At 34.5% G+C, this 18,495-nt stretch overlaps 1 protein-coding gene across 1 annotated transcript in view; it reads left to right on the top strand.

Annotated features, from left to right (window-relative positions):
• The window catches only part of VPS13B (vacuolar protein sorting 13 homolog B), a 424,315-nt gene that overhangs the window by 256,528 nt on the left and 149,292 nt on the right, over positions 1 to 18,495 (top strand). Inside the window, exon 30 of the mRNA XM_008924039.2 lies at positions 10,576 to 10,779. Coding sequence (XP_008922287.1) covers positions 10,576 to 10,779 — 204 coding nt within the window. The remainder of the gene's footprint in view (positions 1 to 10,575; positions 10,780 to 18,495) is intronic.

The following is an 18,495-nucleotide window of genomic DNA, read 5'->3' as shown; positions in this document are numbered from 1 at the left end:
TTAACTTCTGTATACAGATTGCGGTTCATTCCATAAATATTTGTGGGTTCTCTGATGTCCCTCACAGGGTTTTATCTATGACAAATTCATACCACAGTTCTTAAACTACTTTTTGGATAGAAGATTTCTTTCTTTTGCAAAAATGTTTGCCAATGTCTTTCATTTAATGCTTGTAAGTACTCCTGCTTTGGTTTTCAGTTATTTAACAAAAGAGATTATCAGAAATATACAGAATGGTTACATGTTATTTGAGCATATTTCTCTATGGGATACTCCTCCAAGCTCCCATGGCAAAATTAAATCCATGTTACTCTTATCCTGAACAATTCAAATTGCTGTTGAAGTTAGCATGGTTCCTAGCCCTTACTGATTTTTCCAATATAGCTTCACTTAGCTCCACCACCTTAAGTATGGTCAAAAGTCATGCTTAATGATTCCTATGTTTAAGCCATTACTGTGCTATTAAACCTGATTATACTGCAATAAAATAAAAAAAAAATATTAAAAAAAACCACCAACAACAAAACGAAAACCAGACTAAAAAGTTATGGACGGTGGTTTTGTTGCATTTCAGAAGCTATTTTCTTTGTTTGTCTTTAAGAACAAAAAATCCATCACTTTCTTTTTTTAAAGATTGGTTTGCATTCTTATAGGCTTTATTAATTTTAGGACACAAAAATAAATGTACCATTTTTCAGTCTCTCAAAATATTTTCCATGCCCACTGATGCTTTTTTTTTTGCTAGGGTTTTGGGTTTTGCCTGCAAGAAGGCAGTGGCTAACACTGCTATGTTAATGGCTAACACAAGTGCACGTTGAGAGTAATAAAATACAGAGATGGTATCGGGCATCTCTGCTGAGTTCAATGTAAATGATTGGCATAAATCACAAATACTCCAGTTTTCTGGCATGATACTACATGTTCCCCAGCAATAAAAAATAAACAGGTGTGGAAGTGATACAAATAGAACATAAGAGTATCTATAAATAAATATACCCTGTACTAGCAGGATAGGAGTAGAACAGGTTTGAACTTTTCCTGATAACCAAAATTATTTAACTGTTGAATAGTATTACTTACTCTTTGTATGTGACAGTTTTTCAGGGAACTGGAAGAAATTTGCAGATTAGCAAGTCCAACTTCAAAGCAAATCTGAAATTTTTCTGTTTCCCAGTTTAAGGTTGAAAGTTTATCTATGTGCGCATATACGTATTCAAAAAAAATACGGAGGAATGCAATTCTCTGGCATATCTTTTTTGATCCACTTTATTCAGACAGCTTGCAATGGTTGATTTTTCTACGTTTTTGACACAGTCCAAAAAAACCCCTTGATATACACTACAAGTGTTTAAAAACATTACAAGTGTTTTTAAAGTTGCTTTCTAAAAATAGTTCATAAAATCTACATATTGTTTTCTTCACGCATTGCAGCTCATAAGAGTATAACAAATTATATTAACTAAACTGGACTCAAACTAATTACAGATGATAGAATTTACTGTTTCCCAAATGGGCAGTGTATTTGTTTGTGTGTTTGTATCTGTGTAGTGTCCTTGCATTTTTATTTTTTTTCTGGCAGAAAATAAAACTCTTGAATTTTCTTTATAACCACCACTATTTAAATGTTTTGGGTGCTTGATGGAGTCACTGGACTACCCAACATTGGAATCTGTAGTCTTCACGGTCAATGTTGTAATACACAGGGTATTTTGAGTAGATTTGCATTTTTTTCTTTCTCTTTTTCCCCTTCTTCAAATGTATATTTAGAAGTAAAACTCCCCTTCAATATATCTTGCTAGGCATAGATTGATATTGACTTTGAAAGTGCCATTAAAAATAGTTTAATGGGAGTTTTAGGAAGAAAAAATATTGGGCTTAACATGACAGGTAATACATTTCGTAATGACTATGGAATGAGTTTTATACCAGGAGAGTTTTCAAGGGATATTGAAATAGACAAAGTAGAGACATAGACAATATACCAGGACTTCAGAAAAGAAGAATTAAAGGGAGGTTATTTTCAATACTCTGTTATTGACATATTTTACAATATCATATACACTGTTTCAAAAATAGTTCCAGCTTACCATTATGATTACAACGATTCTGCAAAAATGAAAAGAAAATACAAGTGGCATCTTGAGAAACGAATCAATCTGTGCCAGAGATAAATGTGAATTGACTTGGAAAGTTAAATATTCATGTTTTAGAGTAGTTTCTTGTATTATCCATGGTATAAACGTCATCTATTACAACAGAAACGTGCTGAAACTATGCATCAGTACACATTGTTTAATGTAAAGGAAAAGCTGGTATTTTTTTATTTATAACGTTTTTTTCTATTTCGTGTGGAATTTGATTGATGACCACCCATGAGTTTGATATACTGACACAACAGTGAAAAGAAATCCTGTCCTGTGTCAGCTTATCAAATGCACTGTGTGCCTTCCAGCTTGTACCATTATACCAGGTTGTACCACACCTTTTAAAGAAATTCCATGCATCAAATCTGATGGCTGTATTCAGTGAAACTCAACCTCGGTATTTCCAGGTGAATTTTTAGAACATCTGAAAAAACTGAGGTATTGTACCACTTAAGTAGACTAATTGATTAAAGCAAGGTAAAATACAGGCTGAAAACAATGGGAAAATCACAAGATTATTTACCTTAGACACGTGGTAAAGCAAATAGACATTAAATATTTAAAAAATTAAAACAAAAGATCCTTTTACTGCCAAACAGCATTGAGTTTTGAGATAAAATTGTTTTTATCATGAAACAAAAGCATAAAAGTCTTTGGGTTATACTGTATTTTGGCTTTTTTGCTAGCCCCCTCCCCAGACTTCCACTATTTAGAAAAACTCTGTTCCACGTGGTTTTTCTCTAGAAACATTTGGCATCCAAAAATATCATGCAGACCTTCCTTTGGAATTGTGCATACTTATCATTTATACAGTCTGTCAAATGTATATTTATACAGTGCTCCCTGAATTTGGGTGAATGCTTCAAAAGTATAACGAGATTCCTCAAACTGTCTAAACATTAAACAATATAAAAATGAAAAACCGATTTTTAAAAGTTCAGACTTGTTCATGCTGTTATTTTTGCTGAGGAATTTAAACAATAAAATTACAGAAGTAATTAAACAGATGACATCTAAATGCACAGCTGCAAACTTCAACTTTGTTTCGTTTTACGCTTTTTTTGGGAGAGACCAAAAATTACTTCATAGTTTACCATACCATACCTTTTTATTATTGGGTCATTCATACTGTGTTCCAGATACAGCTCTAGAAGACAATTGCACTGGAGAAATTCTTCAGCTTCTTTGCAGGCAATTACTGTACCAAACCCTTTGTTATAAGGGACTAATTTTAAATGTCTGGTCACCTCACAGGATATGTAGAGCATTTCCTGCCTGTAGGACTAGAGGAAGGAAACACAGGACCAAAATGTTTGATGTCTGACCTACTGTAATTCCTTTCATGTGGTTAATAGCTTTTATATGATCAATGCACTGGTACCAATCCTGACCTTGGTGTGGCCCAGTTCACTAAAATCTGACCTTCTAAATGGATAGCAAATGGAACTGTAGTAGCACCCACCTGGCACCACCACTGTAATTAATGGGCATGAAGTAGGCATTGTTATTTTTTCCTCTGAATATGTACCTACTGGGTTTCAAAATAAAAATATGTAAGTAGTTACATAATAGAATACATAAATAAGACATTGATTAAAAATTGCAGTTATTAATTTTTATGCATATTTTATATCTTTGCTGTATATCAGATGATCTCAAGATGTTTTCTATGCAATTAATTATATTCACAACATCATTTTGGCTTTATCCCCTCAATATAAATTAGTAAACTGTTGAAGAGGTTCCTTTTGTTGCTTAGAGATACACAATAAGCAATTATAGAGAATAGAAGTGAAATCTGCCTCTCCTATTTTCCTTTGGCATGTTCTAGCCTTGCAAAGAGGGATGCATGTCCTGCCGGCCCACGGCAGGGTCTCCCTAGACCCAAACCTGGCAGATTCCATTCTTCTACATGTCCATGCATCCAGTTACACTTGTCACCTCAAGTTCTAACCGAGACAGTGTTTTCTGTTTCTTTTGAGAGGGTATCAACCCCATGTGCAAAAAAGACACAAACCATTCAGTTTCAGTCACCAGATTTCTTCTATGTTCATGACCAAATCTCTTTTCTCTTGCATTATGATAGCTCAATGGCTATCAGTACTTTTTGAAATAGTTTTGGATTAATGTAAATACCTTATGACTCAGTAGTTGCAGTTGATGAAACTGGTCAAGTACAGGACACACAGTAGTTAGCAAAAAGAAAAGTGATTGTAATTTTATGGTTTTTAATCTCTGAGCAATTTGCTTAAGAACTGAGGGGTTTTTTCTGTATTGAATGTTTTTAACAAAAAACTTACAAAGTAATCATAAGGGTAGACTTGTCTGCTTTAGCTTGGTGAGAAAACGCTGTGCTGAAAGGTAATTGTACAAAGAAAATAGTATGATCTAGTAAGATATTTTGGAAACAGTTTGATTTTTACTGTTGTTATTTTCTGTGGAAGACTTATTGTGCATAACTGGAAAAGTCTAGAAGCAGAGAGGAAATAAGTCTGCGTTTCTTATTATCCCATCTACATGTCTCAAATGTGACTATTTAATACCTAGCTTGGGGCTTTTTAAAAGAAAGAGTTGTAGGTAGAGTACTGTGATGGCTTTGCTGGAGATCTTGAATACCTTCTCTTAATGTCATTCTCTGTTTGTCAGGAACCACAGTCTTCGTAGTAGTAGATTCTGTACTGTGCTTGAAGTATCTAGAAGCTTGGAGTGTCTTCAAATAGCAGTAGATCAAACACCTTTTCAAGGCTGAATTTTCTAAGCATGTATCTAATATGTCCTTATTCCAAATTCTGGCATACTCAACAACATATAACAACACTCAACAAAACCTTAGTCCTCTTTTATTTGATGATCTGTTGTAGATAATAATGAGTGTAGATTTGTTCTTTACATCCAGATTTTTTTTTCCATCAGGCACTTTGGCATTCATGTATTGAATAATGTCTTGGGGCACACTAATCCATAGTTGAATCATATTTTTTTTTAATTACTTAAAAGTACCATGTTCCAATATGCTTATCCTTGTGTTACCTAAAAGTCTTTCTAGGTAATTGATGTCTTATCTTCTCCTTTAGCTTTTTGAACACTTATACCAGTTTCTGTCTTGACAGTGATACTTATCTCTGTAGGTATACAGTGCAAAAAAGGAACAGGTGCCCAAGAGATAAAAGTCAGATATTTTAAACATTAATTAAAAAAAAAAAGGAAAGTTACCCATTGCACTTGTACTTTTGCATCCCTGTATCAATAGTTTGAAGCAGTCTAGTGCAATCAAAAGAAAATTTTGCATATGTTTCAGTGACTGGTCTTTTTTTCCAACATACTAATTGCACAAGTAATCTACCTCTAAGTTGATTTATGTCTATGCACAAAAAGTATAAACACTACAAGTCATTATAGAGTTAGAACTTCTGACTGTTATTGACTACAAAACATTCAGTTAGAATGCAATTAATGAATTCTTCCTTTGCATTCCTGGAGTGATGTATTTGTCCACTATGTAAATGTTTAGAAGTGGTCAGTCATTTTTATTTTGCCCATGGAGCTAGCCGTGATGTTTTCTTTTTTCAAGGCTCTTCCAAGTATGAATATGAACCCAGGTACCTTAACCACTCTGACTTACAGGACATCTGCCATGTTTTGTCTTCTGTAGATAATGCTGATGTGTCCAGCGGTGCAGAAGGCAACGCAATCAGATGGCATGCAGTTCTCATTGTTAAACAGATTCCTGTAATCAATAGTGTCACTTGCTAATCAGTAAAGCATTAAAGAAAGTAGGTTTACTGTACTCAGTTTATATTTGCATTTAATAAAATTTTGTTGGTATCCAATCCAGAGTATGAGCCAGCAAATGTGGAGATGGGACAGTAGCTGAGTTACTCTGAAGCTGAGCTGGAGAAGGGAGAAGGAGCAACTGCCAACAAAGCCAGTCATATGTGGCATAGTTCCTGTGGAAAAGAGGCAGAAACTGTGAGATTTGGAGTTTACTGCTGATGGCATTTAAAAGCCTGCTCTAGTGACCCAGACTAAAATAAGTGGTTTCCAACATTTTAGCAGTCATAAAACATGGTTTGTTAAACCACAAATGAGTGTCCCTACGGACAGATGGCATGGTTAGAAACCTGAGGTTACCCGTGTCTTGGAAGATACGTATGTCACTCAGTATGGCAGAATGTGTACCCAGGATCATGTACGAAATATTAGAAATTTGTCAGGACCTTCCCTTGTTACCTTTCCTCCTCTCTTCTTACAACATTAAAATTTTCTTAGCTGCTGCTTTTCTTTAATTTCAGATTCAGTGCCCTGGTCCCATAATTCTTCTCCCCTTGTTTTCTGCTTAACTTCTCATTCTTCTTTCCATCTTCCTCACAAAAAAGTAGGTTTAATATCTCCAAATGTAGGCACATCCAAGATTTCCATCGTGAAAAGTCAAGCTACAGGATTTTTTATTCTGGTTCTAAGATCATGTCTATATATATTGTGTGATGTAGGGGAAGTTCTGTTTCTCTCCCAGTAGCTCAAGTGTTAACTTCTTTGTGTGTGACAAAAAGGCATTTATTTGCTATAACTAAAAAAAAAAAAAAGAGTTGTCTTTCTTTGAAAAGCTGATTCCTGTCTGAGATTTTACTTATAGAAGCTTAGCATTTTCAAAAGCCAGTGTAGTTGTTATCATTTGTCTAGGTTTACTAAATTTTTGTTCTGTGCCCTTCTTAACGTCTGTAGCATCTCGTTCCAGATGGAGTCCATTGCATCCATAAACACTTGCTTCAATTTTCCTTGTTTGGTAAAATACATTTGATGGCCTTGTCAAGGAGGAAACTTTATTGAATTGAATTGGGGAAAAGGCAGTTTAATGTGAATTAGGTCAGTGATAAATATTACTGTGATTTCTACATTATCCAATTACATCTCATGCATAGATGAGGGACTACATTTAGGCTGGGACTCGACTAGCCTAAGCAGAAGAGGAAGGGGTCCTCTTGCATACAGGCCACACCATTTACCCCTGTAAAATAGATCCAAGCTTACTATCTGTTTCCTTTTTGAATTAGAATAGGAGGGATCTTTTACCACCAGACAAAACCTTTAATAATTGAAATTTGGATAGACAGGTTTGTCTTCTCTGTACCTAGAAACAGAAGTCAGTGCACACAGAGATCCAATAAGTGCTAACAAAAATTAGCTGCTGTGTGTAAAGTTGGTGAATATTTCTTAATTGTTACATAATGTGTAGTCTTTAAATGCCATTTTCCTGGCTTGTCTAGCTTTTTATAGGTCTCAGATGAGCTGTAAGTGGATAGATTTAGCTTCTTTACAATGGGTCTCAGAATTATGCCTATTCAGCAGCTTGTAGTAACTGGTTCAACATGAGCTGCTTCTTCAATAAACATACAAAAAGCCTGACCCAGACTAAATCAATTTTAAAAAAGAAAAGCTTAATGCTGTGTTTCCTGTTACATGCTTACAATTGTCTTTGGTTGCTTATGATCTAACTGTATTATTGACCAACTGTTGCATTCTACACCACCTGCCAAAAAGTTCAGGTGGGATAGTGAAGTTGTTTTCAGAAGAGGGAAGCACTTAAAATTATAACCCCGACAGTAAATTTCAACTGGTAAAACATTGTTTATGCTAGAGGTACAGAAGTCATTAATTTGGCTCAGTCTGTTTTCCTGATTTTATTTGCTACAAGGATTTCAAAAGCTGCAGAATCAAAAAGGCTGCAGAGTTTATACAAGGCATGTACACTTAAGATGAAGCCAGTTTTGCTATGGTTTAGCTCTCATCCTTCTAGGAAGTATACAGCTAATAAATTGGAGGCATACTTAGGAAAATGGTTGATATGGAAAAGCAGGAATGAGTACTTATGTAAATGCCTGTGCATAAATTTGTTGATATGGGAAACCAGAAATTAGTGCTTAAATAAATGCCTGTATGTATATTGCTTATTTGGGAAAAGGCTATATTTTCATCTTTATATAAAACTGGCATGATGTACTTTCTGAAAGCAATAATAAGCTTAGTCAAAAAAATCAAGGCATTAATAACTAATCCTTGTATTTTACGTCTATGTGTAAAATAGGTGTTTCTTGAAATGGGTTATCTAGAGAAACACAGTTTGTTTGCTTGGATTTCAGATGTGATCTAAAGGGTCAGAAGAAGAGTTTTGTATTATGTAGGAGATTGTTAATAGTAGGAATGGAATGAAAATGTGAATTGTTATATTAGCATGAACGTATAAGGCTGTAATATTCCAAAGGAGAACAAAAAAAAGATACAGTGGACAATTTTATACCACCAATTAAATGCACCAGTACCTTGTGTTTAAATAATACCCCTCTGTATTTTGCTGCACCTAAAATGTGTGTCAAAGGGTGATTTTGTTGTGATTTATATTTAAACAAGTAAACTTGTGAGGGGAAAGAAAACCATTGTCACAATGGGGAGTTTCAGATTGGTGCATACAGACACATTTTGCTCAAGGAATTTGGTTTACAAAGTCATGATTGTGCTGAATTAGCCTAAGGAATATAGTTCTAGGTGATCTTAATGCAAGTTATCAAGCTGCTCATAAAAGAAGAAATCAAAAATATTCTTCACTGTGAAGTGCAGGAGAGAAGAATCCATTATGCAGGTGAAATTAATATCATATTATGTTTTATATGCATAAGCAAATTTCCTAAAATACGTAATTTGGTGCTTTGTTTTCAGTAATATTTCCAAAAACGTACATGTCAATATTTACTTGTATTAGACAAAGTATGTAAATAGACACTGGGTCATACAATAATCTACTCTGGTGAAGTTTTTTTAAAAAAAACTGCATTCATACTGGTGAAATAATGCCTTAGAAAGAATAATAAAAGGCACAGTTGTGGTTAAATTTCTCTATGTGGAAAGCTGACAAACACATTCTTGAGTTTTAAGAAACCGCATTTAATTTTGAAATGCCACTACTGACATAACAGATTTTCAGTGTATTTCTACTAAGCATTTAAGGAAGTTATAGGGGCTACTGAACAATGCCATCACAGTGCCTCATGAGGAATGACTTGATCAAAATGGCTTTCCTGTCATCCACATGCCTCTGTGGGTACATACGATTACTTAATTTTCTTAATTGCTGACATACTCTGTTGGTGACAATGGCAATGTATGAGCAGTTTCAACTGTGTTTAGATTTGACCAGCATTTGGATTGCACTTTGAAACAGGTTGCATACCTATACTTACAGACTGCATACAGTGTGTACATCACAGTTTGGGATGTGCTGCTTTAATCCTTATTTATATTTAGATTATTAGCATCAATGATTAAACGAATTGCAGAATTATTAAGTTCTTTGTGAAGACAGCAGCTATATACTAAATAATTCTGGCATAAGACAACAACCTAGAACAGAACACTAGATTGGATGTCATATGCAAATAAGAAACTTGAGCTTTAATGCAGGTGTGTGAAATCAATAAAAATAGACTAAAATTTGTGGTCATAATTGAAAGCAAAAAAAAAAATTAGGATCTCCTTGCTCCCTTCACTGGCTTGTTTTGAAATGTGGTGATAAATTTAATTGTGAATTTTTATTATAGTATCAAGTGCTCAAAAAGCTATATTGTTCCCAATGTAAAAAGGACAAGATAATTTTTTTAATATTTCATAGTGCTTATTAGCAGAAGACAAATGTAGTGGGAGACTCCTCTGATTCCAGTTACTGATAAAACTGAATGGTCTTAGTAGCCTCCACTCATCCAATAGCTCTTGAATGTTTTGTTGAAGTTGAGTCTCACTGTTTCCAAAACTCAGCTCGAGATTGAAATATTCTGTAAGATCTAATGTGGTAGAATTTAGAAGAATCCACAAGGAATATGGTTCACTCAACAATGCTTTTTTTCTCACTTTTCAGAAGAATTTTAATTTAAAAAACACCATACTGAAATTCCATGGATTAAAGGAGTAATTAAAAGGATTTAATTGTTTTTCCATCATCTTGGAATATTCTTTTTAATTTTTATTCTTTGATAAATTTGAACAGTGGGAAAATTGTCTCATAATGATCTTCTGGGTTATACTGATACATGGCTGGTTTTTTTTAAGGACTTGAATGTGACATCCTTTATCCATCAGTAGATCTGAATCACTCCTGCTTCCCCATAAGGCTACTCATATGGCCCTGATTTTTGGAAGTGTGGTGAAGACTTATATCAACTTTGGTGGATCTGGCTAAATTTAGGAATATATCTATTTGCATATTTCACATTCAATTCCATAGGAAAGAGGCAACTGGCTGTTTCTGAAGATCTAGAATGAAAATAATGCTTCAATGTAGTCAAGAATGGCAAAATTGATACCTTAATTTTGTATCTTAGTGAATATCTGATCAGTCTGATTTTGACCTATGCTGATTATTTTTCCTTTTTCTTTGGCATTACAGGAGAGCACTAAATCTAGGAATACTTCGAGACCCTGGATCGGAGGTTGAAGACAGACAATATCAAATAGATCTTCAGTCTATCAACATTGGCACTGCTTACTGGAATCAGTTGAAACCAGAGAAGGAAAATGGAAAAGGAGGGGTTTTGACAGAGAGTGAGAGAAATTCTCAAAATCCAGCACTTGAATGGAACATGGCCAGTAGGTAGGGATTTTTAAAAAAATGTCTTATTTTCTGACGTTACATAGCACAGACACTATGTGCACTGACTCAAATCATTGACAGTATATCTGAATTAAATAATTCAGTATTGGGTTTGCTCTACATTACAAGCACATTTCCAAGGAGTTTTGGATTACACATTTGAATTGCATATTACTGTTTTTGTTACACTGTAGTTACTCTCCAGTTATTGTATGCCTTTGCTTCCATTATAAGCTGTTCCCTGAGTGGCTTACTGTCTGTCCATAAAAATAACTCCAGGGCTGAGACTTCAGCTTCTCAGTCTCTAAAAGTGATGGGAGGTTTTGGGTTGGGGTTTTTTTTGTTGTTGTTGTTTTTTCTGTATTTTTAAACTTCTTTTGTTTGTAATTTAACAAAGCTTGAGTAAAACCAGCTTAGACATTTCTAAATTAGTGGAGGATAAAGTAGAACATTTCCTATTGATTCTGAACTGTTTTTTGCACTTCTGTAACTAAAACCAGATGAATTTTGAGAATGAGATATTTCAACTAAGTCTCCTTTATTGTGTATTGTATGATATGTGCACGCAAAGCCCCACCCTCTGGTTAAACAGGGTTGGAAGATACGGCATGCATATACTTGCATGCTGTTTAAATTTTAAAGTTTTCAAATAAAAAGTAGGGGGGTTAATTGGTAATCTGTGAAGATTTAAAATTTTTATTTTAGTTTTAATGTGATTTTTATACTTAAGTATTCATCCAAGTAGTTTAAAACTGAATTTTTACCAACTGTTTAGCAGTCCAACAGGAATAAGGTCTGATGGCCAAGAGCAAGCTTTCAAAAGTAATTTGATGGATTTACAGGTGTTTCTGCTTGGAGATGCCTCTTTGCCTACACATTTAGTTATTTATTTTCATTTATATCTAAGTTTTATATATTTATATATATTTATATCTAACTCATGCAGAAACAATCCAATTTTTATTAAATGCATGCATAATCTTATGGTTCCTAAGACAGGATTCCTATCTGAATTGAGGGATGAGTTCCTAAAACTGATAAAGAAAAACAGGCAGAATCATAATGAAATAACTATTTTTGGTTTAATTTTCTGAAAAAGAGGAGATGAGAGGACTCAGATTTTTCTGAAAGTGAGGCAGTCTGTAGCAAAGGCTACATGAGGATGGCATGCAGAGTGAGCTTTGTAAGTGATATATTGATGAAAGGCCAAGAGGGCAAATAAACTCATTCTGGAGGAGTGCATGCAGGAAAAAGATGTGATCAATAATAAATTCCAGTTTATCATTGAAAAATAGAAGGCAGGAAAAACAGATCTAACCCCAGTAATGATAAAACCACAAGAAGTGACAGAAGTATCGATAAAAATTTAAACACAGTAATAGTCTCTGTTCTTCATTTATAAGATCATGTGGTTCTTTCCTGTCTGTTAACTATTTATTTATTATTTTTTAAACTCATAATTCCAAAGATGTTTTTTATTTTAAATTCTTAGCCTTAAAAATGTCTATAACCTCCTAGTTGGACCTTCAGATTGGACAAGTTCCTCATGAAGTTCTTTGTCACAAAATTACATATGTCCACTGGAAAATCTTGAAAAATAAGATTATAATAATCTCCAAAGGTCTTGTGGCCAATTTGCAAGTTAAGTTAAACATAGCAAAACCAGCCACTGAAGAACTGGCTTTCGTTTTCCTTCCCACTGGTGACTGAAACCCTATTGCCAGCACACTTTGGTATGAACTTTGTGGTTATAGATTTAGATAGGAAATTTGGTGGCTGAAAAGCTAATAACATAAGGGAAACAGCTATTACAGACAATCTGAGTTCTCTCTTTTTTTTTTTTTTTCTGTAACTGCTTGGACATTCTTCTTTTCCTTGCCAGACTTCCAAAATAAAATGTTATTAGAATGTGTTTGACAAATAAGTATGTTGGTTTTAAAATTGCTTTTGAGTGCATCTTCTGCTTGGGTTTTAATTTATATCAGTTGTACATTAGCTTTTCTTTTCTGGTATGCAATTACAGTATTTTAATTCCAGCTTGAATTTGTTTTCAAGAAGAAGTATGAATGCTTTCTTGTCCTTTTAGCTTTAAATTTTGCAGATTTAGTACAGTTTTGTCAGGATGTTCCCATTTTGGTTTTTATTTGGCAGTCAGTTTTTCTGTATCTGGGTTTATTTTATGATCTGTGGAAGTGTTGTGCTGAGAACTGGAAGAACCTGCACTGAACTCTGCCATTCACTGCAGTATTTCCAGCATGCACCAAGAGGCTGGCTGCATGATGTTTTACATGGTGCTTACTGTTTTCAGTAAGGGCTTAAGTTTACCTTAAGATTTCCTGCAACTACCACTGAAGCTTTATTCTTTAACTTAATTGTGATACCATTTTCTTTTTTATTTCCTTAAGTTGCTTAGACATGTTTAACCTGGAACTGAATAATAAATGAATTATTTTTGCTGAGTTATTTTAGGGTTAATTTCTTTGTTTGGTTTTAATATATTTCTATTTGTTTTTACTCAGTGTTAAGATATATTAGGATCATTTGGTGTAAAGGTTCTTTTTTGAAATCCTTTTCTCTCATTTTTTTAGTTCTTAGGTGCTATGTGGGGCAATATAGAATCCAACCTTTATCCAAATATTTCATAGTTACTTTACAGAAAACTTCAGAATAGATACCAGCCATTCATTTTCCATTCCCATTTCCAAAAGCATTGCTGTATTATTTCAAAATTAAGTCGCAAAATTTCTGAAATAAATTATATTGTAATTTAGTCTGCTGGGTTGAAATCTGGTCTCACTTTAAAAATTTTCATGAAAGCCAAATCATTCTAAATAAAAGATCTATGGATATCACACAAATATCTGAAGGCTTTTGACATTATTTATCATTTAAATGCTTTAATAGTCTTTACACAGAAAGTAAATCCTTCACATTTTCCCACCACTTTTTCCGGAGTTCAGTACTTCTAGTACTTAATATCCCATGGGGTTGTTGTTTTGTTTTGTTTTTCAACCTTTATGTTGTAGTTTGGAAAGCAAGCTGTCATACTTTGAGACTAAGTTGTTGAATACTTGAAGGTGTTTAGTGCAAAATTCTTCAACAAGGGCGATAGTGAAATGCTGGTGTGATGCCTCCTGTGTCTCTGCAGGTCACCCCAAGAAGAATGGGGGAACTGGAAAACTCTGGTAGTGTGGATGCTGTCTCACAGAAAAAACTGTCAAATGCTGTGCTGTACTGAGGATCAGGGATCATAACTCTTTCCATTATGAAATGTTTATACTTCACTGTAGATGTTATAAAAAGCTCCCTAATGGTGTAATATATAAAAAGAATACTGGAAACAGTCAGACTGTTCTAATAAGGTTATGTACAAATGAAACCTGTCCACATTTATTCCCTTTACCAAACAGCATGTGGGGAACTGGGAGTACTTAACCAAAAGGAGTTTTCTTGATTGAAAACTGCTTTTTCAGCTTGCAGATCTCCTCCTCCCTCTCCCTCCACTCAATGGAAAAAACAACAGCCCTGAAGGAAATCAAGAAATATATCCTCTCTTGAGGCCTCGCCCCCATCCCTGTGCAATCCTTCTACAGCTCCCAGCAGCAACTTCTGCTTCCTGCAGCCTGAATAAACTCTGTTTAAAAAAAAAATAATAATTGAGCTTAAAAGCATTACTTCTCTGTGTGGTAATGAATTGAGTGTGGCAATATACTGTGTTACAGTTTTGTCCTTGGCATACCACCATCTGGAACAGCTCTCTGTGACTCTTATTGAGTACATCAGGGAGCCAATGATCAGTTGTACAAAACTGAACAAAATACCACTGCAGATCCTCAGAAAGGTTTCCTGCAGATTTTACTTTGAATAGTTTTCATTTTCATGCTTTTTTGGAAAGTTCTTGGCAGCCTGCCAAGTTCTAATAAGAAAAACCAGAAAAAATTCATCTATAGATCCATGTCTATGGAAGTAAGGGCATTTCCCTTGAATCTTTTGGAATAAAATGTAGTGCATTTTTATTCAGTCCTGTGTTTTAGTTGCTTCTGTTGTACCTGAACTTGGGCTTGTATTCATACTGTACAAAGCCTTACTCAATAAGATGGGGTATGTTATTTTTTATATTAATCCACAGCAAAGAAATACTGCACAGCATTCTTAATATAGTGAAAATTAGCTTTGCTGAGCATTATATTATAAAAATAGTAATTCTGTACAGCCAGATGGTGTAAATTTGTTTGTTATCTAATTTTGGTTATTAAATGGTCCTCAAAATGTTGCTATGCTATTTTACTGTCTTGCAACATGTCTTTGCAACACCTCAGAGAGCTGAAAGGATGTTAATGAGTCATTAGTAGTCAGATATCCTAATACCTTGGTGAATCAGAGATTAACTGATTTGTACAACTACATGGGAAACCTGCAAGAGAAAAATATTTTGTAAGTCCTAAATTAACATGCTAACATAAGTAACATCTTTTGAGGTTTTGCATGCCTCACACTACTAGAGATCACTTTGATTATGTGGCCTATTTCATGCTAATGCTTTTTTTTTTCTTTTCCACATCACAAAATTTTCCATGAGAAGTCATCTTTCTGTAGGTAGTAAATTTACATGGTGCAAATGTGCTCAGTTGTCATTCATGTTTTGAATGTACACAAGTTTCTCCCTGACCTATGAATTTTTAAGTATATAAGGTCTCAAACTCTAGATTCAATAAGGTATTATTTAAAAAAAGATATAATTAGCAATAAGGCAAACATTTCCAAGTTTCACATCTAGATTATGTTTAGCTGTTAGTGGCAATGTTTGTTTGTTTGTTTTGATTAGTGTTTTCCGCATAAGAGAACAAATTTATAATCCTACTTGTGCATTTTCTCAGCTTATCCAGTCTCACATCCTGGCACCTCTTTAAGAAGTGCAACATCATCTCATTGGCAGTCCTTCCTCCTTGTATAAATTCAATATGCTTCTGAGTGGATGTAATCAAATACTGATGATTTGATTTGATGTGATTAAATGTTGTTGCATCCATTGCAAAATTCCATTCTTCACATTTTTTTCTCTCTTCTTCCCACAGAATTTTTTGTCATATTAATCATTAGATATGCCTTCGCTTTCAAGGTACTTCCAGGCCACTAGGTCTATCCATTTCCCCTTATGTGTCTTCTTTCATTTACTTTGACACATCTACACTCACTGCTCATCAGACCTCATCGTAGCAGTTACCAAGACTGCCGCATTCAGCTCTTCAAAGAAGTGCTTCCTTGCTCACTGCTAGGGTAACCTGAGCATTATAAAGGCATTTCTTGTGAACATTCACAGTTATTGTCGTGTTTTCTTCAAAAAAAATTCATTTCTGTTATACTGTAATATAAAAACTCATAGGACAGGTTACCACTGGGTATCATTACCTATGGTGCTGTAGTGGTTTACTTTACTTCCCTGTCTGTGGGTATGTTTTTTCTTATACTTAAATTGTAAGCCTTGGAGGACAGAGACCATTTTCATCCTGTGCTTTTACAGTGTGGATCCGTGGTCCTTAACTGGAGTTGATGTTATTGTGCCAATAAAGCTCAAATTCAGCACTAAGGCACCTCCAGGCCTTATCACAGTTGCTTAACTGCCTTGTTGCTTTGCGTTAGCATATGGTCTTTCAAATGCGCTTACTTTTAAGTGTACATGATCAACTGCTTTAACATCTCTAAAAATACTAGCTTTTCCTTTTTTTTCCAAGACAAATATATAACAGATGCATAAATGAACCATGGAATGAATGTGCTGCAGACACAGAGCCATCATTACGCTCTTCACAATCAAGTTTTTTCATAAGCTCATGTGGCGTACACCTGTGTTAAGTTAACGTTGCACTTAGGTGCAGTGTGGAAGACTTAATAATTCAAAGTGGAATTTGTTTCTTTGTTCCTTTTCTGCTCTTTCTCATATCCTTTCCCTTCATTATTTACTGTGCTCTGTTTGCCTTCTGTTTATACTTACAATTATTTTGCTAATACTTGACTTGGTTGAGACTCAAATTCACCAACAAGAAATGCAGGAAGTAGTAAGTAGCGCAGGACAGGGATAGCACATAAGGTTGATTTAAAAAATAAAATAAATCTGTAATCAATATATAGTGCCAAAAAAGTCCTTTAAGATGCAGTGTACTAGGTATCTACTAAAATGACATATAAAATTTAAGAAATGGTAATATGCATGAGCTTAAAAATAATTTGAACAATGATTGAAGAGAGCCAGTTGAGGTTTTGGAGTACAACAAATAAGTTGCTTTTACAGCTCTGTTTCGTCATTAAAATCATAATAGCATTTTTATGCCACTTCAAGTGGAAGGTTTCTAGTGAATAGCTGTGTGTTCTTTCACAGAATTCTTCTACTACTTAGCTTTTTCATTTTCCTCAAAATAAGGAACTTCTTTCTCATCCTTTTGGGAAGGGGAAATAGGAATTGGGTAGAAAGCCATCTGGTTTAAATCTGAAATGAAGGTGATGGCAGGGAGAGAAACATTTGTAGAACTCCAAAATCTAAGACCATTTTCTCAAGTCGAAGATGTTGACTAACCACTAACAGGTCTACTTTCTAGTTTGGGGTTCTAATTAGACTAACCTTTCTTTAAAAGCCATCATTAGAGGTCAACACAGCTACAGTTGACCAAGCTTTTAAGGTAAGATGGTAGTTTTCTCACACTCACTTACTGACTTACTCTTAAGCAAACTGCACACTACTTACAGTAGCATGCAGCCTGCTTGGCGGTGTTTGGGAGGGTCATTTGAAGTAAAAGTTTATCAGACTTGTGCTCTGCAAATACTAGCTCTATGGCATCTGCTGTTAACTTCTGTATACTGTTGTCCTAAATGAATTCAAAAGCTTTAAGGCCTACCCATACCATACAGTTTATATTCCCTTATAGGTCACCATGCTTTCTGCATGTTCTGAGGACACTTAAAAAATTTGTTAGTACAATTTGAAGCATCAAAATTGAAATAGCCTGAGCAGTAAATTATCATCTAGAGATTTTGTATCTTTTGCAGTTGACTGAATTCCAGTCAGGTTATGATATCCATTTAATTTACTTTCAGCCTAACTCTTGGCTTACAAACCATCAGCATTTGAGGTTGTTTGCTTTTCAACAGAATCCATTCAGAACCATTGCTATGTATCTCAATACCCCTTCTTAATCAAGAGATTTAAATACCTATTCCACATGCATTCAAGATATTTCTCCACAGACAGGCATATAACAATATTGTTTAATAACATTAAAATGCATAAGTCTAGCTGATGGTAAGGACTAATTCTCTAATTCCATAATTCACGTGTTTGGCTCACTTGTGTGATTTACGCTGATGTCTGAACTGCCACATCTCCATCACTGGAGATGGCAAGATTCAAGGTAATACAGGGAAGTGTAACTGATATGCTGATGAAGAATTCTGCATAGATTTATCATCTTCTTCTCTAGGGCAGTGTAGTTTGATCTCTTAAATTGCATCATTTCATAGTTGCTAATTTTCTATTTTATAAGCATAGGAAAACTTACCTCAAAGCAATAAACTTCTGATGCTTTTTAGAGTTCTCCTTGGTGAAATGCAGTTATTTAATGTTTCTGCAAATTATACTAGTTTTTGATAATTCTTTTTACCTATCTTGATGGAAGGGATCTCCCAGGAATTTGAACTGTGTCCTCTTTTAGAGGCTGAACACCA

The sequence above is a fragment of the Manacus vitellinus genome, unplaced genomic scaffold (genome assembly GCF_001715985.3).
Source record: "Manacus vitellinus isolate BGI_N305 unplaced genomic scaffold, ASM171598v3 scaffold_1_pilon, whole genome shotgun sequence".
Lineage (NCBI taxonomy): Eukaryota > Metazoa > Chordata > Aves > Passeriformes > Pipridae > Manacus > Manacus vitellinus.
The sequence above is the reverse complement of the archived record's forward strand: the minus strand, read 5'-3'. Positions and strand labels throughout refer to the sequence as shown.